Source organism: Chinchilla lanigera, unplaced genomic scaffold (assembly GCF_000276665.1).
Source record: "Chinchilla lanigera isolate Chin_1 unplaced genomic scaffold, ChiLan1.0 scaffold00002, whole genome shotgun sequence".
In the NCBI taxonomy this organism is placed as follows: domain Eukaryota; kingdom Metazoa; phylum Chordata; class Mammalia; order Rodentia; family Chinchillidae; genus Chinchilla; species Chinchilla lanigera.
In genome coordinates this window covers 48191055-48217217 of record NW_004955403.1, presented here as the reverse complement: position 1 = coordinate 48217217, position 26163 = coordinate 48191055, and the positions used below count along the sequence as shown (strand labels likewise).

At 41.8% G+C, this 26163-nt stretch overlaps 1 protein-coding gene across 4 annotated transcripts in view; it reads right to left on the bottom strand.

The window, feature by feature from the left end:
- The window catches only part of Dock5 (dedicator of cytokinesis 5), a 191603-nt gene that overhangs the window by 121001 nt on the left and 44439 nt on the right, over positions 1 to 26163 (bottom strand). For all 4 annotated transcript variants that reach the window (XM_013514062.1, XM_005373711.2, XM_013514069.1 and 1 more), the window contains exons 2-3: positions 24094 to 24177; positions 2208 to 2248 (exon numbers count right to left, since the gene is read on the bottom strand). In XM_013514062.1, the coding sequence (XP_013369516.1) occupies positions 2208 to 2248; positions 24094 to 24177 (125 nt within the window). The remainder of the gene's footprint in view (positions 1 to 2207; positions 2249 to 24093; positions 24178 to 26163) is intronic.

Below are 26163 nucleotides of genomic sequence, written 5' to 3'. Positions count from 1 at the left end.
CAAGTTAAAAGCACACCGAGAACTCATGTTTCTCTCTGGGACCTTAGAGGGGCACCTGTCCACCTACTGTTCACATCAGGTAGCAGGGCGCTGCGAGATGGATCTGCATGCAATAGGAAATCACAGGACACCTTGGAAACCAAGGTCTTCTGTGCTGCAAAGATTCCTCACATACTGCAGACTCTGAAAGGGAAGCCCTGGGGTCTGGGACCTTGTTTCGACATGTGTGACATTTACCAGTTAAAAACCAAGAATTCTAAGCTGGGGGTGGTGGCACACACCTGTGAACGCAGCAATCCAGGAGGCTGAGGCGAAAGGCTGCAAGTTGGAGTCCAGTCTGAGCAATTTAGTGACTTAATAAGACCCTTGTCTCACAACTTAAGATGCTGGGGATACAGCTCTGTGCAAAGGCCCTGGGTTCAATTCCCAGAACCACACACACACACATACACACATACAAAATAAAATCAAGAATTCAGTGTGTGCGTTTCATCTGATTTTGTCTGAGAATTTTTAAATTCACTTAGAAAAACAGGATTAGGAATTCAGCGACTTGAGTTTTCTTACTCTCTAACAAATTCAGAATATTATAACCATGAACTCTTAGTCTACTCCAAAATAACCAGCACTTCCATAACTGTGGAATTATACCAAGCGGGCAAACCCTAAACCAAGCAGGAGTGGCCGTGCCGGGCCCCGGGTCTTCACTTCAACCTCACCACCCTCCTCACTCCAGCGCACCTGCCACCTTAGGTCTCTATTAGAAGCTCAGACAAACCAAAGTCAGCAGGAGATTAAGTAGAAATAATTCATGTGGAAATGACATATGCAAAAGAATCTAACAGTGGGTAGAAATCTTCAGCATCAGGGTGTAGAGAAGGGCAGAAGGACCCAAACGGAGGGGCTGACACCCACATGAACAGTAAAGACCCCCCGGTTTTGCTGGATCATTGAATTGTCAAAGCAAACACAAGGTGTGTGTACACACGCATGTGCAAATACTTAGTGTGACCCAGGAATCAGCAACTTCAGTCGCACTCAGTTTTTCACATCCTCTACCTTCTACGAAGGTGTTTTTGGGGCCCCGTGTTCTTTTGTGGGTGCTCAACACCAGCCCATCTGCATGTGAAAACTTAGGTCGTACTGCGCCTCAAGAGAAAGAACCGCAGGGTTTTCTTTTTTCTCTCCCTTCTTGATAAATTAAAAACTATGTCTCTCACCTCCTTCGCAATTCTCTATCTGGCATGTGAACTAATTGTGAAATAGTAAGAGCTTATCAACTCTGCTCTTTCAAAAGAAAGTGCTGACATGTTATGTTGCCCCAGCAAGCAGATTCAAAGGAAAAGTGCTGATGGAAATAAAATGAACCGAGATAGGCACTAACATAACTAATGGATTCTCTCTAGCTTGATGTTCAGTCGCTCTGACACTGGGAAAAGGAACCATCTACGTCAGTATTTTTCAAACTCTGCCCACAAAGAATAATCATTTTTATCACAGCCTAGTATTACACATCAAATGCATCAAATGAAATAAACATGCATGAGGTAGATGATAATCTTTATCTAACATAAAAGTCTCAGAAACAGTACTTCCCACTGCAATCCATTTTCTTCTCTGTTTTGCAGTTTCTTTTTTCATCAAATGTTAGAATTTGCTGGGGGTTTTTTTGGTACCGGGAATTGAACTCAGGACCTCGTGCTTGCCATGCAGGCGCTTGTGCCACTGAGCTAAATCCCCCGCCCTAGAATTTGCTGTTTTGACTTCGTGATGTATAGAGGTTCCAAGGCTCAGTTTGGAAATTACTCCTGTTTTTCTACTTGACAGTGTAGGAAAGACTCACATGGTGACAGGGAGACCCATACACTCTGGGATTTCAGCACTGTAATGAAGGGTAAAGGAGAAGCGGGCCCTTCCTTCCCTTGAGAGAGGGCAACTAGAGCACTGGGATGCACGACCACCTCACACGGCTTGGGGACAGGGAGCACCATCACGACAGCCAGGACCGACTTCTTGAACTGGGAAACAGAGTCGGTGGAATTTACACTATTATTCTGAAGCACTGAAGTCAGAGAATTAGTTTGCAAGGGAAAAGAAAGGTTATCACAAATAACAACAACAAAACCCCAACCAGACTAGGCCTAGCAAGAACAGATACTAGGAGACAAGAATTTGAATGAAACGAAAAATTAAATGATAAGACGTACCTTTTTGGATTTATTCTGAAGGGAATAGCCTCTGTACCAACCTGTCAGGGCATAAGAGAACACAAAATCTTTTACGTTTTCTGGAGTAATATATTAGCAATATATGTTTTCAGGCTCTGTTAGCAACCCTGAGATGGAATCCAAGAGATAATAAGCAGATAATTTGCTAGAATATGAACAATTGCTTTGCTCCACGATGAAGTTCAGGTCTGTTTTAGAGCTGTGTTGTCTTAACATCTATAAGATTTAAAATTCACTTAGAACGAAGTGAAAGATTTCTGTTTCGTATTTTGATTCCTTCAGAGAAAGGACAAAAGCTCCTAACGTTTTAATACCTGAAGTCATTTAACAGACGGTGTTTTCTATTTGTGCATGAAGGAACATGAACTTTTACTGCATACATACATTCTATAGGTCATCTTATACTATGAAAATAGATATTTTTAAGATAATTTATATTTGTTCTGTCTCATTCTTATGCATTCTCAGGATAAGAACCACCATTCAGGATTAATTTTTAAATTGGAGCAGCAAAACTTATCTATAAAACATTTGCACCTGAAATATTTAAACACACACTAAAACACCTGGCACAGCTGTAATAATGCTATGAGCGTGAAGAAGATTTTAAACCAGTGAAAACATTTTATGAGATTGTTCGCTGAGGCTTTAGGCAAAGACTTTAATTTCTTTTCAAAAATCCAATAAAGACGCATATACCTACAGATAATTTCTCACCCTTTATCTTGTACAACAATGTGTCCATATACAAATATCTTATATTAAACATTTATTCAACACCCAGTATGGATATTTCACTGAAATAATGTTCCTCACCCCTATACCCATCAACTAAGATGTCAATGTGGTCACCTTGCCTAGGAAAACCATCTTGTGAATAGCACACACGTACAAAAATGCAAAAACTAATTAGGACCGTAGGCATCTGCCAATAAACTCTCTTGTAGTCTATTCTACATTTATTTATTTATTTACTTTGAGACAGGGTCTCACTATCCACTTCAGGCTGGCCTTGAGCTCACTTTGTAGCCCAGGCTGGTCTTGAACTTGCAGCGATCCTCCTGCCTCAGCCTCCTGAGTCCTGGCATTACAGGTGTGCACCATCACGCCCAGCTATTATTCTATATTTAACAAACCAGAAAATTTTTATATGATTTATGTTGTACATGCTACAAACAGATTGAATTTACCTTCTTTGGACACAGTTTCAATATTTTCACAAATTTTAAATTATTGGTGGCTCCCAAACCTTTATGTGACTTGGCTCTTTTTGCAGGGAGCAGTGGGGTACTTTGCTATGGAATTCTGGTCTACTTGAAGGCACAGGGATGAGAAAAAGGTATTAGAACAGGAAACACCGCCCTCATTTTCTGACATGGTGATGGTTAATCTTGACTGTCAACTGGCTTGAGAGACACCTAGAATGTTAGGAAAGCACACTTCGGGGTAGGTCAGGGCAATGTAACCATGGGGACTGTATCTGGTGCCTGCCCCCTTCCTCTTGGGCTCTCTGCCTGCTCTCCACTCCCTGGCTACCACGAGTTGGGCAGCTTTCCTCCTCCATGCCCTTCTGCCACTGTGTTTCTGTCTTGGAGCAGCCAGCCACGCGCTGAAACCTCTGAAATGGAAATAAATCCTGCATCCTTGAAATTGTGCATGGTAGGTATTTTGTCCCAGCAAGAGAAATCTGACCAGTACAGACACCAATTTGTAAGACTTCAAGTATAGGAAGACCAACAAGTCACACATTTTGCCCCAGGGCCCAAGGACCTGAACTCACCCTTGAGTGTGCGTACTTGCCTGGTTATGCTTCAACACAAAATTAGTGTTTACATGAATGTCGGGCTTCTACTTTACCCTGAATCAAGGACACAGCCAGCGGCAGAGCCAGAAAACAACATTCTACTCTTTTCCAACCAGTCCTCATCTTCATAGGCCCTAGAGAGCCAAGATGCCACAATACAGACTTTGATCCAGGGGGCTGGGGATTTAGCTCAGTGGCACCGCGCCTGCCTGGCAAGCGCAAAGTCGTGAGTTCGATTCCCGGTACCGGAAAAACAAACAAACAAACAAAAACAAACAGACTTTGATCCACTTTCAGAGAAGAATGTTTCTGTGCTTTTGTAAACAGCTTTCTGCAAACCCATTCATCACAGAATTGTGCTTCCTGAACCTGTCAGTTTTTAAAAACTTTCATTTTAACTTCTAGTGTTTCTCTAGAACTGTGTACATATAACTGCTATCAGAAAGCATAAAATTATCATGCTGGATTTGTAAAACTGAACACTCATCTTCCTTGGCATCAGGTAACAAAAGGACATTGTCTGTATCTGGTTTCCATCATATCCTTACAGTCAGAACTCCATAAATTAAATTGCTAACAACTGTAAGGGATCTGGAAATGGCTCCTAATGTGTTTGCTATTTTTGCATTACAAGGCAGCTTGAAACATAAGCAAAAAGCACAACTTTCCAATTAATCCCAAGTATTTAGTCATAATTAAATACAGCATGTCATTAGGCTTCAAAAAGCATCACAGGCAAAGAGGTAGCAAAGAGTGTATTTATCAGCAGCTTCAATGAACAGGTAATGTGAAGTCACTGGAGGAATCTCAGATGCTTTCTTAATTTTCACACTATTAAAATGAAAGGAATGGTTTGGGGTAGTGAGTCCAAAGGGGTACTCTTCCTTCCATTTTAATGAAATGTCAATCACAAAATGTTATTTCTTTCTTTCTGATTTGGGGTTTTTTGAGAGAGACAGGGTTTTGCCAAGTGACAGAGTTTACAGTCTGGGCTTAAACTTAAGATCTTCTTTCCTCAGCTTCTCAGAGTTCTGGGATTGTAGGCACGCACCACCAGGCTCAGCCTCAAAAGCTAAATTTACAGCAACCATGGTGAATACCAGAAGTTATTCTATACTAAGGTTGCTCTTCCAGTAAGGTAACAAGGCACTTCTGTCTTCTTGGAACTGCTTCTCTCCAGAATAAAAATCTTTCTTCTCCAATTCACAAAAATCACAACTCCTAATTTCATTGTGAAAGTTACTGACTTTATCTGGCTTCCTATAATCACCTATCGAAGTGTTCCCTGCAGCCACTGCACACCTTCTGGCTTGTCTAACAAATGCCCCTATAGGGCTGTTCAACAAATATTTATTAAGCACCATTCTAGGCACCAGAGTGTATCGGAGAATGAGCAGTTTCATGTAGATCACACTCTCATGTCAAAAATACACGCATGAGATGATCTGAGACATCAGCAGTATGAAAAGGAAGAAATGCTCAAGGACAGCAGAGAATGGCTGGTGAGGTGATCCAAGAAAGCTCACTCTGAGAAGCTAGAAGGAACCAGCCACAAAAATGTGTGGGCAAAGAAGCTTCCTGACACAAACAGATCCAATGAGAGAGCTGTGAGGCAAGAATAAGCTTGAGGTTCAAAGAGAGAGAGAAAATGTACTTGCCAGGCTCAGTGTGACAAGGGGGAAGCTGAGAGGAGACGACACAGAGGTTGTGTGAGAGGGAGCCCTAGTTCTGACCTCCGGATGCTCATCACACACACCAGGGAACTGTTAAAAGTGCCGATGTCAGAGCCTCATCCCCAAATATTCTGATTTAATTGGACTTGGGCTTAGAGCTTCTCAAAAGCTCCACTGGTGGCCAGGCATGGTGGCACTGCCTGTAATCCCAGCATGCTGGCCGGCTAAAGCAGGAAGTTCTCCTTAGCAATTGACTCAGATTCTTGTCTCAAAATTTAATAAAAAAATTAAAAGGGCTGGGAATATAGCTCAGCGTGATGGCCCTGAGTTCAATTCCCTATACCAGCAAAGGAAAAAATAACACATGTTCCCCTGGTGAAGGTAACACTGGCCAGGATTAATTACCACAGGCAGACGTATCATATGCCATGAAGGAATTGAGGTTTTATTTTAAGTACAATGGTAAACATTGGAGAGTTTTACATGTCATTGAGCTTTATGCTTTTAAAAGAACGTGCTGGCTGCGATAGGATCACGGGAGGCAAGGCATAGTAGGGAGAGGAACACGGTAAGGAAACCGATTGGTGGGTGCAGTGAAAATGGAGAGAGAAGAAAAGACACAGGATATATTTGGAATCAGCAGTACTTGCTCATGGTTCCACTGGGAATAACCATGTGTGGAGAGAAAAGACAGAGACTCAAGGGTATTTAGCTGTTGGACTAGAGCAGATGGGTAGAAAGCATTGTTCTTTGTTATGCGAAGAGTGGAGAGAGGAGAACGTTGGAAAATGGGAGAAGGAATCAGCAGTTGTGTCCTTCTGAATATGTGACAGTTACAGTCATGAGGCGGAGCAGAGCAACTGAGCATGTGCCACAGGAAGGAAAGGCATTCACCACGGGAAGACCAACAGGCAGGAAGGGGTCAGGCCCAAGCAGAATCACTGATAATTAACTAATAATCATTATTCTTTAATAGCAGAACATATTAAAAGGCGTGTTATGATTTGTATCTAAAATATTCCCCCAAATTCTCACATCCCAGTGTGGGGCCCGATGAGCAGCAGTGGGTCAGAGAAGGCGTGACCTGGGAGGGATAATTCCCTGGGCTCCTCTCTTCTCTCTCTCTGTTTCCTGGTTGCCATTTTTCCTCCACCATGCCCTTCTGGTGTGCTGATTGTGCCTTGGAGCCAGCCAGTCATGGACTTGAACTCACTGACACCATGAGCCCAAACAAACTTCTCCTCCTTTAAATTGTGCAGGTCAGATATTTTGTCCCAGCAAAAGGAACGTGGCTAAGACAGAGTTGCAAATACTTCATTCAAAAAGTCTGAGTGTAACAAATCAGTTCACAGAGGACCAAGAAAAAGGACTTAGTTCTAAAAAGAGTATTCAAGAAAAAGAAATGTGATCCTCTGTTGTTGGTACTATTTAGGCACAATAAATCAAACAGTTATTTTTTAAAAACCCACATGTATGATGTGTTTATATTGAATTATCAGTATCAGGGACAAATGGGTTGCTATTACGGTTGGTGAGGCACATAAAAGGCATAAATTCACCACAGGAAGGAGTTAATTAAATTAGAAGTGGAAATATCAAGTCATAAAAACATAGTTACTTAGAAATGAAGAGGACTGTAGCACAAGAATTGAATAAAAGAGTTGAAAGATATCAGAAAGTCAAAACTCCTCCAAAAGGAAAAGGAATTAGAAAGTGAATGCTGTTTTTCATTATAAAATCTGTAAAAATGATTTTTTAGAAGTTATATATATGACTGATAAAAATTATAAACACAGCTGATAAATCCTGGCAAGCCAAGCAAAGGTAAAGTGAAAAGGACAGAAGGTCAGTACTTGCCAAGGGGCTGCATTTGGCATGAGAAAGCCTACAAAGGAATATGGGAGAATTGGCAGGCAGATAGGATGGCTCTATATTATGATTACAGTTTTATTTCATGACTATATATTTGTCACATCTTGCAGAATTATATATTAAACGAGTGAATTTTACTCTATATGAGTTGTACCTTTAAAACAACAGATACAATGACCCAGGTGTGGTAGTGCATATCTACAATCCCAGGGCTCTGGGAGAGTAAACCAGAAGCCCAGTCTGGGCGACTTAGAAAGACGCTGTCTCAAAATAAAAAGTGTTGGAGATATATCTCACTTCAAAGACCCTGGATTCCATCTCTAGTACTACCAAACGAACAAACAAACCCCAAAAAACCAACAACAATGACATATGACTAAATACTCACTGGAATCACTAGACTGGCCACAACTTTGGTAAGGATATAGAGCAAATGGACTATTGCTCCATTGCTGGTAGCTTCTTACAGAGTTAAACACACACATGTCCTATTGAGATAGACAGTCAGTGAGAGCAGGCATCATCTATTAAAATTTGGCATGCTTTTCCTTCCTGGTACCCCAACAGTGGCCTGGGGCACTGATTCCCAAGTGTTCTTGTTACCCCTGGAACTGCCTAGCAGCTACTCTGTAGGCTGCAGCCTGGATGACAGCCACGGTGCCCCTTCCCCACCCAGGGCCGCTCCAAGCACTGCTGCCACCTCTCTGAGAAGCAGCAAATGACTTTGCCTGTCGACACCAAGATCAGATAACTGCTGTTATCTCTGAAAGCCCCTAAGTTCAGCAACCATGACCAACACAGCCACCTCTCCTACAGATACCCGCAAAGTGGCAGCAGTTATGATGTGAGTCCTGCCACTGGTGTAAAAATGCAGGAGTTCTCAATCAGCTACTTCTCTGCAGGTCCACTGAGCTCTCTCCATGACAGCTACAGTTGTCCCAGATGCCCCACAGGCACTCTCCAAGGTATTGTGTCCCAACAATAGGCCTGAAAGCCAAATTTGACCCACAGTCACTCCAGATGACTCTACCATGAAATCTCCCAGGTTAACCCACCCTCTCCATCACTGTTCCTGAAGTCCCCACATAAGCACGCAAAATGCAAGAGACGTATGCGTGTGTGGGCATCTCCTCCCCTACATAAGCAGCTCTGCCTCACACTCTTTAGGTCAGTGCAGGATGGCTCCCTCTGGTACACCTGCCTGCTGTGCTGCAGCACAGGTCCCCAAATCCCTTGCGCAGGTGGTCCTATTGGACGCATGATCCTTGGGTAAAGCAAACTGAGTTAAATTGTTCTAAAAAGACCTGGTACCGTAAGGGCTATTAGCCCTGAAGAGCTCCAGACACTAATGTAGCAGTGAAAAATCAAGAGTGGTGGATACCAGCAGTCCCTGGCAGAGACCTGTGATGACATGGGGAGAGCCCCAGAGAGGCAGTGGAAGCTACTAGGAAAGCTCCAGGAAGCCACCGATGGGACTAGGAGCTTTGGCTGCTGAGCAACTAATAGGGGTGGCTAGGAGCCAGTCGGACCTAAAACAGTAGAAGTGGAGCTGTAACAGTAAGAGTGAAGAGGTGACAGCACTCAAACTTCAGAGCTGTAACACTAAGAGCTGAGCCACTGGCACACAAAGTCTGGGGCTGCTAACATTGAGGGAGCTACACTTTGCCAGTTTGTGGTTTCTATCTAAATTGAGCAAAAGAACCCCAACTAATTGGTGACATTATGACCTAGCAATATCCCCACTCCTGAAGATAAATGAAACCACACGTCCAAACTATGCTCTACAAGAATGTTGAATGATGTTTTCTTAATACTCCCAAACTGAAACCTACTGAAAGGCACATTAGTGAAAACAGGGATAAACACACTGTGATATATTCCTATAATGGAACACTACCCGGCATCACAAAGGAATGAACTACTGGTATACAACACCGTCGGTGAACTAACCATTATAATGAAAGAACCCAAACACACAGACGCTGATAGAAAGCTGACTAGCAGGTAAAACAATTGAGTGGTGATGGAAATTGAACACCGGCTGTTAGTGAGGGGGGAAACCAGGGAAGAAGGAATCAGGGAATCTGGGGGGTTGAGGGAAATGTTCTGTATTTTAATAGAATGTCAGGTATACAGGCTGTATTCATTTGTAAAAACTCATGGTTTACCTAAGTTGAGGGCATATAAACTTGCTCCAATTTTTAAAAATGCAACAATTCACACTGTCAAATGAATATTACTCTACAAAGTAACTGCTATAGTAACCCCTATAGTTACTCTACAGTGACACAGAATGGTATTGCTGAAATGCTTTTGTCCAGAATTGCCTTTGAAACAAGTGTAAGTCACATGGGAAAAATCGCAGAACAACTTCTCAATTATTTTACTTTGTCCTGTGTCTTCCCAAAGACATTATTAATCTTAATTACTTATATCATGCTCCACAATTGATTCTAAGTAAGTTTTTGCAATGTCTAAAAGCTTCAAAACAGATTTAATTTTAAAAGAATAGAAGAACAAAAACATATTAACAAACATACATACATTTACAAAATAACACAAGAACAATACAAGCAATACTGAAATTTAGACTAGCTGATAGGAAATTAACAATGGTTGTTGTATTACACATTGATTTCTTCAAAGTGGTTTCTCAGGAAAACAAATATAGACATGTAAGATTGATCAAATAATTAATCATTAACTGTTCCTTTCAATAAAATGATAGAAGTCAGTAGTACAACTATGTTAGCTATCCATATATACATGTATATATACGTGTATATACACATATATATATATAATTTTCCCCTTCTTTCTTTCCTCTTTTCCCTCATCTTACTTGCTCTTTACTTTTGAGCAGTTTCCTTTTGTTTCACAATGTCTATCATACCTCCTAATTTTATTCACTTTTTCAGGATCTTACACTAGTGAGACAATACATTGTTTACACATGTGGGCATGATTTATTTCACTTATGAGTATGGTCTCTAGTTGTGACCATTTACCTATAAAAGCCTTGAGTTTGTCTTTCTTTATAGCTAAGTAATATTCCATTGTATAAAAATACCACAAGTTTTTTATCCATTCCTCAGTGGATGGATATTTGCATTGCTTCCATGATTTAGCTATTACAAATTGTGCTGCTATAAACATGGGTGTACATATATCGCTATGATATGATGTTTTCAGTTCTTCTGGGAAAATACCCCGAAGGGGAATAGCCGGGTTGAATGGGACCTCTAGATCTAGTTTGCTGAGGAACCTCCAAACTGATTTCCATAGTGGTTTCATCAGTCTGCATTCCCACCAGCAGTGGAGAAAGGTTCCTATTTCTCCACAGCCTCGCCTGCCTTTGCTATTGGTTGATTTCTTAATGCTAGCCATTCTTACTGGGGTGAGATGAAATCTCAGTGTTGTTTTAACTTGCATTTCTTGAACGACTAATGATGTTGAACAATTTCTCATGTATTTATTTGCCATTTGTATTTCTTTGTCTGAGAAGGGTGTATTCGTCTCAGATGCCCATTTCTGGATTGGGCCTTTGAATTTGGGAGGGCTGATGTTTTTTAATTCTTTGTATGTTCTAGATAGAAGTCCTTTGTCTGAGAAACAGCCAGCTAAAATTTTTTCCCAATTTGTGGGTTTTCTTTTTACTCTGCTTGTGGATTTCTTTAGATGTGCAGAAACTTTTCAGCAAGATGAGATCAGATCTATTTGTTACTCAGTCAACAAATAGTTACAGATGCTAGGAAAGCAAGACACACAGGATCTTCATGCCCTAGGTCTTACTTTGTAAAGGGAAGAAAAAAATATATGCACATAAACAATATGCTTATAAACCAAAAATGTAATTTCATATAGGGCTAAAAGTTACAAAGGACTAGAATTGTGTGAGAATGGCTCACTGGGAGAGGTGAAGCTGCTTTAGAAAGCGTGGTCAGAGAATTCTCTCTAAGGAGGTACACGGAGCCAAAGACTTCAGTGACTAATGTTCATTCATTACACATAACAATACTTACTGACCGCTAGTGTGCCACACACTGTCTTCAAGGAGGAAGGAAGTAGATCCATAAACAAATAACCAAACACAAAAGGGCTTTTAATGGAACTGCTTGGAGATACTGGCACAGAAAGGAGAGTGTTATGAATATGCTACAGACTCAGAAGCAATTACTGAGGGGGACGCGTAAGAATTTCTGAACAATGAAAGCATCATTTGGATGTGTAAATAATGGAGTGTTCTGTAATATCACTCCTGCTTTTCACAGTACAAGATAAATTAGCTTTCTCCAACATACACCTATAAAAGATCAACAAATTGTGTTTATTCTCCCATGAATGAAAGGTCACAGGGAGAGAGCTACTGTTTATATGCACCCACATGGCATGTGTGTGTGTGTGGGAGTGGTCCCTAAAGTACGAACAGGTGCTAAATCCTGTTGTTTTTCCTTCAAGTGTCATGAGTCTGGTAGCTTGCTGAATAAAACACAGTTAATTAGGCCAAAGTCAAAGGCTACATCCCCCGCAGACCAGGTACACCTGCCAGGTTTCCATGGCCAGATCCTGCCCTCCCATCCCCCATAAACGGTCCCTCCAACAGAAGCCTGCTGTCCTTCAGGGGAGGGCAACGAGCAGACATCTGGGCACATACACTTCACAAGGTAGAAGAGCAACGGCTCAGTCTGAAGTCCCTCCTGGGGGCGGAGGGGGCAACAGTGGCTACACCTGTGCCCATGGGCGGTACTCTCAGGGCTTTGCAGAGCCGTGAGCATCAGGCTGTTCACCCTCTAAATACACTGACTGTCTCACTGGGCTTTTGCAAATAAACTCATAGGCAGAAAGTCAGAAGAAGCAAAGAACATGAAAACTATTCTAATTTATGTACCTTCTGCGATGAATCGGTCTTTTAGGCTAATTATCTTAGCTCAGTGTTATGCCTTTGAGATAAGCACAGGGTGGTTGATGTTAGAACTGTGACCTCAGCAGGAACTCAGAGCTCGATGAAATCCAACACCCTTATTTAAAAGAAGAGAAACAGCAAATGAATTGAAAAGGGTTGTCCAAGTCAACTGGAGACTTACTGTTTAAGCTTGGGACACAGACACGGGTCTTCTGCCCGCCAGCTCCTACCTCCTTCCCATACACCACGCTGCCTCCACATGGGGGGATAGCAAAAGGGGACACTTTCTCACCACACATCCCAAGTGACATACATGATCCCTGTCACCAAACCTTGCCACCAGGAAACACATGCATAAGCACACATAAGTGTGAAAGCACACACATGCACACACTTTCTAAGTGAGAAAGAGATATGATTTAATTTTTATTTTTTTAAGAAGTGGAAAAGAATCTGTGCTTTGCAAAGCCTAGCACATAGCAGGTACTCAATACTATAAATATCTGATGAATATATTAATGACAGAGTGAAGATCTCCTTGAGTTAGTGGGGAAGCAGAGAACAGAATGTTGTAAGGAATGTGCGCCATTACTGTGGAAACCAATCAGCTCCTGTGGGGTTGGAGTGAACCTTCTTTCCTGGGAACCCAAGGAAAGAAGGCCCGTGGATAGAGCGCCCCATGCAGGAGGCCAGGATGTCCAGGAAAGAAAGGGTACCACTTCCTCACGGTAACTCCAGAATGCAAAGCCCTGGTTCTCCCATCCTGGTGCCACACTAACCAGCTCTGAGGGACTCCATTTCTTCCACTGTCAATTTAAAGGAATGAAAGCTCCAATCTCTTAAATTTCCTTCCATAAAAGAATCCTTTTGTTAAAATTCTCATTACCCATAAAATCTAACCCTGTGGCTAAAAATGCCAATAAGTTTTCTTCTAGTTGCCTATACTAGATGGTAATACAAGCCAGGCACTTCTATTTTTAGCCAGAAAGTATCTCCTTAGACAAAAGGGATCTGATCCAGGTGGCAGGGGTGAGAGGAGCAGGGCCAAGTCCCAGTGGACAGACCAGAGCGAGGCCACAGTCAAATGTCCACTATAAAACTAGGCAACTTCTGCATCTTCACAGTCACCTCAAAGCTCAGTGAGAGGAGGGAACTCCAGTTTCTCTAGTCTGGTCAATACTGTCATGCTGGTTTTCCAATTCCCTTTGTACTTCCTTTTTCAAACCAAAGTAATCCTGCCAGGGCTTAGTTTCTTTTTCTAAAAATCCCTCCCTCTTTCAGGCAATGTACTTCTCAAACTTATCCAACCAGGTGAACAATACTGAAATGACAGGATTGAGTGCGTTTTATCAGCAATAACGGTGAGCTTGCCTCAACTCATTTTTGTACTGATTTTGTCATCTGCATGAGTTTGCAAGATGGATGAGACTGGGGCACAAGTGCATAAGGAATCAATCAAGCAAAATGTAAAGAGGTCCCCTTTTTCATAAGGAACTTGAGGATATAAGCCTCAACCCTGATCTCTCATGAGGGCAGCAGCAAGACCATCTAGCCTGCCGTGAACCGGCGTGGCTCTTGGTGGTCCTGGGGAAAAATGGTGAGGGGATTTAGAAAATATAGACAAGTTTAAAGCTGAGGTCAGATGGAACTCGTTCTCTCTCTCTCTCTCTCTCTCTCTCTCTCTCTCTCTCTCTCTCTCTCATATCTATCTCTCTCAATGGGATGAGAACTCCCCAAACACTGTAAGGGCATTTATTATTACTCTTTACAAAGTTAGTATCATATGCAGAGGGTTGTCTAGCAACTAATGATTGGAACTGTCTCAGGCAAGATGTTTTTCTCAGGCCTGAGGTAGTTTGGCACTTTGGCCTTGTCTTGCCCCACACATGTGACCAACTTCCAGCTTCAGCCACTCCCTACACTAGCCAGACAGGCAAGTTTGTGCAGAAGAATAGTATAGGCAGGTAAGTTGAGAAAGTGCTCACTCCAAGAGACACACTTGGGGTACTGGTAAACTTATCTCATAACTATGTGAAAAGTGAAAGAACCTTGCCTCCTTTGGAAAACTGTGTTACATCAAAAACCAAGTCAGGAAGAACCAACATCTTGAAAATATTAAGTGTCCTTATCCATGAACATGGAGTATCTCCTATTTATTTAACTATTTGAATTCTTTCATCATTACATGCTTTCAATGATCATGAAGACTCTTCCATTACTATGAACAAAGCACAGGTATGTATTTAACTTCTCTCTTGACAGAAGCAAGAAGAGAAAGATACACCCATTTGCCCTCAGTCAGTTTAACTTCTTCTTTATATCAAACCTTAACTGAATCTTAGCCCTTCAGTGGTTTGATGTACTATTTTTCACAATGGGGCTAAGATACCTAATGTATTCACAAAAGTTACATACCAAATAATATGAATGATTCGGCAGAGGTATGAGGACAGCCAGGTGTGGGCATGTGGGTGTACCAGGTGGAAGGAGCCTACTATACCACTTTGTGCCCTTCCCAACTCCTTGATCCAATCAAGATCCTTGGAGACTAAAATTAGTGGGTCCCTGAAAATCTCATGAGAATATTCCTCCAAAGCATTCTTCAAAGCATCTTTTTAAGGCTGAGGTTGCCTTCTTAGGTTCATGGGCAGCTGTCAAATGAGTCAACTTCAAGCATTAGCTCAGGATGGTAAGACGAAATGAAGGTACCACTCAGGAAAAAGGTTTCTAGTCAGGTAAGAGTTCTAATTTCCACATTAGAAGATTGTAGAGATGCCTATCCCCAAATAATGTGCATTTTAAAAATGGATTTCAGAAGCACATTCACATATATCTCAAAGTAGAAGAAGGCATTTTCTTTTTTAAAAGCTTACACTTGAGATGAGAGTTTTCCTTGGCTCTGGTTTTGGATGTTTTTCATAAATACACTCCTCATGCCACACACACCTTCCGAAAAACATATACAGGAACAAATGTCCCCAGTAGTGGAGGCTGACAAGCTGTACTTAAGGTAAAGGTCAAACAGATGTGGGAAGTGACCAAGCGCACTTGACAAAATGCCACATGGCCTAAGCTGTTCTCAAGGATAATGTCAAAATGTCTGTACACAGCACTTCTCATAAGACCCAGGCTGTTGGGCTGTCATTTCTAATTTGGAAGGTAGTTATTTCTCAACTATATAACCATGACAGTATGGACTAAGAATTACAATACTTTCAATTATCTTGACTAGTGGGGAAACAAAGGTAAACTGAAGTTACAAATTCATCAAATGCTCCATTGCAGCTTATACCCAGGAAGCTTTTAAATGTGCTATGAAATCACAGCATTTTTAAATGTGCTCTGATTTTCAAAATCAATTTTTGTTTGTTTCATTTTGTGTCTTATTTGGTTTATCATCATTGGGGATGATTGACCAGATAGAAAAAGAAATAGGTAGAAAGGAGGAAAAGAAAAGAAGGGAAGGAGAAGGAAGGGAGAAATAATTAATTTGAGGCTACCAGGTTGGTTAAAATCATGCAGAATGATAAACCCTCTTCTTCTTTTTTTTTTTTTTTTTTTGTTATTCTCCGGTACCAGGAACTGAACTCACGACCTTGCACTCACCAGGCAGGCGCTTTTGCCGCTGAGCTAAATCCCCAGCCCCTAAACCCTCTTCTTAAATCAGCCATTCTCAAAGTTCTACAGATTACTGCATCATACAACCCAAGGCAGGGCTTCTACTATAACACCTCAGAGAGATGATTACTCAGTCTCATTTTGAAAAAAATCTTCACAAGCATTCTTTTCTTTCTATGTCTCCACTGGAGTTTCGTCAACTATGGAGACTAAATTCATCTCCATGTAATTTACCTACCATGACTCCACCCTCTCTACCTATCCATAAAGGCCTGCCCTAAAAAGATGAGATTCAAAACATATACATGTTTATTCCCCCTCTTTACAGAGTGAGTGTCTCTAACCCAAAAGTCAAAAATCTGTAACTTTTTCTGTTCTGAAATGCAGACACAAGTGAAAAATCCCCCACCTGATCTCATGTGACAGGCTGCACCCAACGCAGGTACACTAAAAATACTGTATAAAATTATCTTCCAGTTACGTATATGAGTAAATGAATTTTGCATTTAGAGTTGTGTCCCATTCCCAAGATGGGACTCCATTTATATATGTAAATGTTCTAAAGTCCAAAGAAGTCTGAGATTCAAAATATTTATGGTTCCACACATTTTGGGTAAGAGTTATTCAACTCTTATAGAGACAAGGGAGTGGATTTGATTCAGGTACCTTGTAAAACTGGCCTCCTTCTATACAGAAGAGGTAACAGCATACATCAGGGACCCCTTGTAATACACTGATGATTCTTTGAATTGTTTAGGGTTGCCATTTCCTCTGCTAGGCCAAGTGTTTTGTGCCAGCCTGAGATACAAACTGTCCTGACGTAACGTAAACCTTTCTACTGTACCTGCGTCTGCGGGGCCTGAATCACATCTGAAACACTACCTCATCTTATTAGCTCCATCAGGGACCAGCTGTGTTGTGTTTACCCCAGAAATCACTTCTGTCACCAGCCTCTATTTCTCTTGAGCTTGTGGTGGTTAATGGAACTAAAAAAAAGTTAGTCAATAGATATGAATTACACATGGGGAGCCAGTAGACCTTGTGCTCGAAACCACACGTGTTGGGGTTTGATTGTTCACAGGGGAGGAAAGCTAGACGGTGATAAGAGGATGAAACATTCTATTTACCAGGCGCTAGGTAGTTTTTGTAGCATTTGCCTTTTATTGGTTTTCAGTCAAACAGCAACCCAAATTTAGATGAAATGACCGTAATACAAAGACAGGTGAAGCACCTTGCTCAGGGATAGTTAACCTAGACGGAGACCTACCTGAGACATCCTTCTCTACCTCCTTCTCTCTTCCCCTCCCCCACCTCTGGTCTCTGCAACCCCGCCCTCTTTTTCCCATAGCGCTGATAAGCATCTGGAATTCTTTGTTTCTTTAAGTGGTTTATTTGTAATTGTGGACGCCTCCTCCAGTGTACACACGTTGGGAGCACTTCACAGGCTGCTTGGTCACTCAGGTGACTGCACTGCCAGAACATCTCTTCCTCAGTGAATGTGCTTGGCATATAGTAGGTGCTCAGCAAGTACTGCTGCATGAACAAGGGACTAGAACTGGAATCTCTGTCGCCCATGCTCTTTCCACCATGCTCATGAGTCTAGGGCAAGGAAGAACACTCAGGAGAGAACAGCTGTCTTGTTGCCAAACACTTCTGTTGGCAAAGACACGGTGGCAACTATGCACGTGCCAGTGCCAAAGACACAGAAAGGCACTGAGAACTCCTCTTCCCTGATAATCATGAAGGCAAATTCTTGGGGACCTCTAAGAAATGAACAGTACATAGCTTCCCAGCCCATTACGTATCTCTTCTTCTAGCAATGAATAAAGTGCCAGTGTGAGGTCACAGAGTCATAAAGGCACAGGTGACAGAAGCTCCCTCCCGTGGACTATGGTCTCCTGCTTTGGAGCCAAAGTTCAGACAGTCTGGGAGTTTCTCAAAAGATTAAACATGAAGTTATCATATATACTTTAAGCTCACTTCTAGGTATCTACCCAAGAAAAGAGAAAATATCTGTCCACAGAAAACTTTACATACATATGTCTATTTATAATAGCTGAAGAGTCTAAGCAACTCAAATGTCCATCAACTGAAGAATGAATGGGTAACTAAAATGTGGTATATCCATGTAACACGTATCATCCAGTAGCAAGGAAATGAAGCATTGACACGTGCTACAATGTGAGTGAACCTTGAAAACACTATGCTAGGGGGCTGGGGATTTCGCTCAGTGGCACAGCGCCTGCCTGGCAAGCACAAGGTCGTGAGTTCAATTCCTGGTACCGGAAAAAAAACAAAAGGGAAAAAAAAAAAAGAAAACGCTATGCTAAGTAAAAGAAGTAAATCATGAAACGCCACACCTGACACAATTACATTTATATGAAATGTTCTAGAATAGGTAAGTCCTTAGGAGCAGAAAGTGGATTTGTGTCTGTCTAGAGATGGAGGAATGTCTGATTAAAGAATACAGAGTTGCTTTTGGGGAAAGGAAAATGTTCTAAAACATTTAGTTAGTGATGACAGTGCCCAACTCTGGGTACGAGGTCCTTAGCAATAATCATTTAATTGCAGACTTTAAATGGATAGATTTGAGTTGCAGCTCAGTAAGGCTGTTACGGTAAAAATAAAAACAAAAATGGAGGCATTGACCACATCCTTCTGCAGGCTATAGGGACAGAGAAGTGGAGGCACCTCATGCATTTCCCTCCTAGAGGGCAGAAGCAGCTCTGCCTGGTGACACCTAGGCTTCTGTGGAGGGGATCCCGACCGCTTCCTCTACGTCAGCTGGCCATGGGCTCCTATTTCACCTTCATGCACTCCCCAAGCTTTTGCTGAGCATCCATGTGTCAGAAGCAACAGCAGCAGGCCAAACACCTGTAGGTAAAGGGGGAGCCAGCTGTACCATCAAAAGCGCTACACCACTCTTGGGGAATCGCTCACTCAACCACAGGGCAGGAAACAGCCCAAGGAGAGTCTTCAGTGGCGTTCTGTTGTGGGTTGCGGGCAGAAAAGAATTTTTTATGTCTGGGTGGACTGCTGTCCAAGGGCCGGAAAAGAACACACAGATCTGGTATGCATATCTCAAAGGCAGGGTGGAGCAGAAAGTACAGAGGGAGAGCCCTGGGAGTCACTAACAGGAAGTTTCCAGACACAAAATCCCTGGAGCAAGAAATGGTGCCAGCATTACCCTTACAGGCCAACTCGCAGTACCCTGGGTGTTTCCATTGTGTTTATTTGTTTTGAAGTAAAGACGGGACAGGGGAGGAGGGATTGATCACAAGTTGTTACTCAGCATTTCCATGGTGTTTAATGTTTGTAAAGCTCTCCTGCCCTCGCTTAGTCCTAGGCTGCCTAAAGTACTAAAGGAATTTGAGATTCCAGCCAAGAACTCTTAAGTGCTTAGCAGATACAAGAACTTAACCCTGAGCCTCTGGGCAGGCACTGGTTTAAAAATTAATGCTGTAATATTAACACTATTGAAAAATTATAACTCAATATAATAATCTCTCTGTAAAGCTGATATGCCATTTGGTGGTGACTGACCTCAGCAAGCCCATGATGTGGGCTCTTTTTCAGTCTCCCTATTTACACCTGGACATATGTCCACATGTAAAGAATAGGCCCTGGTGGCCTCCCCTGACACGAAAGCATTCTATGAATGACACAGCCAGCAAACTGGTTTCTTGGAGGCAGGATCTATAGCTCCTTGACCATTATCTAAAGCTGCATTCAGATTGATAAAGTTAAGAATTTCTGCACAGCTGTCAAGTGGGCCAGCACTTCCTGTAAGCCTACTGTGTGCACACTGTAATATATGAGAAGCACGGTGAGGTTAAGACTTTTTAGATTCAAGTTCATGGTATCTGAAATGGGTATATTTGAATGTCTGTGTTTACATTTAGTAGTCTGAGAATCCCTAATCCAAAAATCCAAAATCTGAAATGCTCCAAAAGCTGAAACTTCATGAGAAAACATACAGTATAAAATTACCTTCAGGCTAGATGCAAAAGCTTGTATCAGAAATAAATGATTTTGTGTTTCGAGACAGGTCCTATGCCCTTAGGTATCTTATTATGCTTATGCCAGTGTTCTAAAATACTTTTTAAAAAATAAGGTCTGAAATCAAAACACTTTTGGCCTCAAGCATTTCAGACAATGGACATTTACCTGCAGGTTCAATAAAGTTCAGTGACCACATTGGTTTGTTTCCATAGAAATGCTGCCTTTGGGGCTGGGGATGTGGCTCAGTGGCAGAGCTCCTGCCTTGCATGCACAAGGTCCTGGGTTCGATCCCCAGCACCACATACATTTTAAAAAGCCAATAATAGTAATAAATAAATTTTTTAAAAAAGAAGTGCTACCTTTGGGAATACATAGTAGTCTGCTGTGAGACCACTTGGTACAGTAGAGTGAGCACACTTAAAATTACTATTTGGCACAGGGAAAGGGAACTGAAAGCAGGGAACAGGAGGGGAAAGGGAAAGGAGATCAATATAAAAAGAGGGGGTTGGGAAGTGCTATGTACACTCAAGTACACAGGAGGAATGTGATCATCATATACTACAAACATGTACTCAAATGTATAGATGAGAAAGGACCAAGAGGTACAGGGAGGGGGAGGGGTTAAAAAAAAGAAATGAACAATGTCATGTAATGCACCAAGCAACTCCCCATGATGAATGTAATCATAATGTACCACAAACAAGTACCAATAAAAATTTTTAAAAGTACAATTAATATATATCCTGAGGAAAAGGGGCTTCATTTACTTACCATAAAAATAAAAGAGAATCTTAAGAATGTATTTCAAATGAAAAGAAACAAAAAATAAAATAACATTTTTAAAAATGTAATGTATTCTAAAGAAAATATCTGTTTTTTTGTCAGGTCAGTATCAAAACTCCATTCTTGGGGTTGGGGATAGAGCTCAGGGGCACAGCACCTGCCTGGCAAGCGCAAGGTCCTGAGTTCAATTCCTGGTACCAAACAAAACAAAAACAAAACAAAACAAAAATCCATTCTTCCCTGCCACATTCTATAGGATAATTAGGAAAGTCTGACCAAACAACACACACACACACACACAAACATGGCAATGAAGAATTAACAGAAGATCTGCAGAAGGCCAAAATCTAAAAGGACTAGCTCATGATTTGTGGCTACTTTCCTCTTGGGGGACCTGCTTGATTTAAGCAAAAATGTCTGAGTGGCTTGGAGCTGCATTTCTGACTGCCTCAGGAGAAAAGAAATTAGAGACCTGGCACCGCCAATGAGCTGGCTATAATTTCAGACAAAATAGAATAAGACGAAACCTTATGAAGATGAAGACAATGATAAAAGGTTTAAAAAGCAGGATTAAAAGCTGGAATTCCATAACCCAACAATTCTAAACTGGTAGGTACCTAAAAATAGGTCTTAGAATCTATAAAGCAAACAACTTACATCGTTACAAAAATGCAGAAAAACAGGAGTCATAGTAAGAGCTTTAATACATTTCTAATCAAGGACAGAAAAATATTGGCAAATTTGAAAAAAGTGACCACAAAATTAAAATTTAAATTTTATATGTAGAGTACTACTTCATTATGCATAAATACCACATTTTCTTTATCCATTCATCTGTTGATGGACATACAAATTGCTTCCAAGATTTAGCTATGATGAGCTGTGCTGCTATAAACATGGGTATGCATGTATCCATGTAACATGATGTCTTTAACTTTTTCAGGAAAATAGCTAGAAGGGGAATAGCTGGATCAAATGGAATTTCTAGCTTTAGTTCTTTTTTTTTTTGTTTTGCTTTTTTTTTTTGTTTTTTGGTTTTTCTCCGGTACCGGGAACCGAACTCACGACCTTGCGCTTGCCAGGCAGGCGCTTTTGCCGCTGAGCTAAATCCCCAGCCCCTAGCTTTAGTTCTTTAAGGAATCTCTACATCGGTTTCCATAGTGGTCACACTAATTTACATGAGTCATCTGTAGGAAAATGAACGCACCTCGAGACCATAATGTTAACTGAAATAAGTCAGACACGCAAGCTTCAATAGCACACTATTTCTCTTATATGAGAACCTAAAATATAAATAAATTAAAGAATAAAATGAAAAATAGATAACAGGAAGCAAGGAGATAGACCTTTTGTAAAAGGGAAGGAGTCCAAGAGGGGGAAAAAGGGGGAAGGGATGAAAAAGAATTAAAAAGTGTTAGGTACATATACCAACCCCCTCCCCCCATGAGGAATAAACTCATGTACTACAACATGTAGTAATGAAAATAAAAATTAAAAGGAATATAAATGACAGGTAGATATTCACTATAAAACAATGGTGGCTTTTTTACATGTCTGAAATTTTTCATAATAAAATGGTAGGAAGTAAATTATTCTCAATACCTTCAAAGAAATAAAAAACAACAATGATAATAAGTAAATGTCGGCCGGGTGTGGTGGCGCACACCTGTAATCTCAGCACTTGGGAGGCTGAGGCAGGAGGATCATTGTGAGCTCGAGACCAGCCTGGGCTATAAAGTGAGCTCAAGGCCAGCCTGAACTGCAGAGCGAGACCCTGTCTCAAAAAGACAAAAAAAAAAAAAAAAGTAAATATCACATGTAGAACTTTGCACCCAGGGATCCTCAACTGTATGTTCTTGTTCAGCTCACACGAAAAGTCACTGAAATTGAACAAATGCTTTTTATTTGCACAATGGGGAAATCTGCCTCCAAAGAAACCACAGAGTATATTCTTCTGCTTGTCCCATAAAGAGGTACAATGATGGTTTCCATAAGCAAAGGAGTCTCAAAAAGAGAAGTCTGCTGCCACAAGTGCCTTAGTGACTTCGAATTGCTGCTTGGCCAGGCCTGAGATGACCAGGATGAAAACAGAAGCAAGAGAATGGAGTGAGAAGACCCATGGAGCCTTCCCTGTCCTGTCCTGGCCCTGGGAGTTTTGTGATTAACACTGAGTTGTGGAAGGAAAAGGATAATGCGAAACCCTGGCCTTCCACCAAAGAAGAAAGGAAGGCAGCAGTAAAAGCAGAGTCGCTTGTGCAGGGTGATTTAGTTTTTCTGTTTTTCTTTTCATGGGAAAACTCTAATTCCTTTCCTCCTGGATTCCTGTGCCCTCCTCCTGTGTCACCCTGCCCTCGCCCAGGCATCTACATGGGAACCTAGTGACAACTCTGCCACTCCCGCTTCACAAGCACCCACATGGGGAGCCAGACCTTGTAAACGCAGTACCTGTTCGGACACGCTGCATCTACCAGAAAAGTCTGCCTCGCTTCCCACCTTGTTCTTGCCCCAACTTCCACAGGAAATAACCAGGCCCTAAAGGTGTTCTTTGCCTCCACCCTCAACTTCAGGGGCCTGGATAAACTTCTGTTGCTGTGGGAGCTGGCATGGAAATGTGGACACATGGACAGATCCTTCTCTCAGGATTTAGAAAACCTGAGTGAAAGCTGTAAGCCTAGGGTGTGGGATACAGGGTGCAGACACAACCTGTGCTTTCCAGATAAACAGCCCTACGTACAACCCTACCAACCACTAACAGGTTAACCGGAACCATCCCCCAAGCCTGGCCTAATTAGAGGAAATATTCAAGCAGGACTTTCTGCAGTAGCGCTGACCTAATTTTCTGAAAGAATCTCAGCAACGTTACCAACTCTCCCCCAGCCTGGCAACATTCCGCGCTAACACATCTTCCAGCTACCGGCAGCCCAGTGTCCCCAGAGTGTCCCCATGAGCCAACTCTGCCGCTGACTTCTGCATCCAGAGGCTGGGGCACAAAAAGAGCATCCTTCCCACATCCACCGGCCTCAACAGACATGTCTGCGCTCATAGCAGAGGGTTCTGAAACCACTCTCAATACACACTGTATCGCCTGGATTTTTACGAGCACCGCTTCAGGAAGTAAAGCATGTTAATGTGACTCTAAGTGCCTTATTAATAAGTAACCTCCGCTGCTTTTCCTTTGCCGCTGTCTGGCAGAGGGCCATCCACACTTACCTTCGTACATCTCCAGGATGTGCACCGTGTCACCAATCTGCAAGGAGAGCTCCACATCTTGAGACGCATTGTAGTTATAGATCACTGGAAACGAGGAAGAAAGGGCAAATTAGAATGCATGTGATTTCCCGGCACATACAGGGGGCACTGAACGCTGTAGTCAACAAACAACTCTCTATGATATGGCTTCCTGTGAATCACCCACGGGGAAACAGCCTCATTTCCACCATCAGACAAATATCGACTGGCTGCCTACTACATCACATACGCCATTAGAGACTGGTGAAAGAGTGACAAAAACACAGAGGCATGATCCTTGTCCCCACAGAACTTCATAGTCAGGGGTGGAAGTAGGTGAGAAAGATATTTAAATATATAATCACAGAAAGAACTTTAATTAAAACTGGGATAAGCGTTATGAAAGAAAAACCCAGGCTATTGTGTATACACCGTGGGGTTCTGTTGGCAAGGTTTTTGTTCATCAGACTACAGTGTGAAATACACTAATTTTATAATCCCTAGGACATAGGAGAGCCATCTATTCGTTTCCCTGACACAGTATTTAGTGGCCAAAAAGTCACACAGGAGTACCCTCCGGTAACAGACTAACACAGGGGACAGGGCAGGGACAGCACCTTGCCCGGGTCCTAAACACCCTGGGGCGTGGGAGTGCTGTAGCACTTCCTGATGAAGGTGATCTCAGCCATCATGGTCCTTCCAACTGCAACGCCTGGTCCAGGTTCCTGAAAACAGCAGACTGACTCACATCCTACAACAAAGGCAGCAAGCCAACGCTGAGGGGCAGGCGCTGTGCATAGATATTTTACCAAAAATTGTATGTGACTAATAAACACAAGAAACATATACAACCTTATTAGTCACCGAGGAAATAAAAATGAAAACCACAATCAGATACCACTTCACACCCACAAGAATGGCTGCAATTAAACAAACAAAAAAACCCAGTCACTTGGCAAGAACGCGGAGAAACTACAGCTAATCAGGCTGGCAGGAATGCAAAATGACAGCCCCTTTGGAAGCAGTTTGATGGCTGTGTAAACGTAAATTTACCATACAACCCAGCAGATCTACTCACTCCTATGTAGCTCCAAAGAGAAAAAAATATGTCTACAAAAAAACCTTATCTGAATGCTCATAACTATTGGAGGATTTTTAAAAATCTCCCCACCAAAAGATACCCAGATCAGATTTCTGGAAGCTGTGTGTTTCCTTATATGGCAAAACAGGTGGTTAAGAATCTCAGTCAGTAGCTTTTCCCCGATTCTCAGGGTGGGTCCTAAACACAGTCACAGGTATCCTTAGGAAAGACAAGTTTTGAGAGATGCACTGACATTAGAGCGATTGGCTTCACAGGCAGGACGGCTGGCAAACACTACATGCTGGCAGGAACAAGCAATGGGATCTCCTGAGACCTGAGGAGGAAACTCAAGTCTGTCCACACCTTCGTTTCAGAAGTTTGGACTCCAGAACTGTGAGATAATAAATTCTTGTTTCAAGTCACTGAGCTTGTAGCAATTTGTTACAGGAGGGAAAGGAAACCAATACAGTAGTATTATGCACAAGAGCCAAAAAGTAAAAACAATTCATCAGCTAATGACTGCATACACCAAATAGGGTACAGTCATCCTCGGTACCAAATAGGGTACAGTCATCCTCGGTACCAGCAAGGGATTAATTCCACGACCCCTGGAAATACCTAAGTCCACAGATACTCAAATCCTTATATCAAATAGCACAGTATTAGCATATAACCTAAACACACCTCTCATATATTTTAAATCTACTCTAGATTCCATATAGTGCCTAAAACAATTTACGTGCTATGTAAAGCATTAGAAGAAAATAATGACAAAGAAAAAAATATCTGTACATGCTCATTAACACAACATTTTCCAAAATATTTTTCATCTTTGGTTGGTTCTGAAGTCATGCATATGGAATCCATAGATAGGGTGGACTATAAATCCATCCAGTGGAACACTACTTAGCAATAAAAAGGCATATGTGTATATATATATATGTATATATAAATATATATATTCTTTCTAC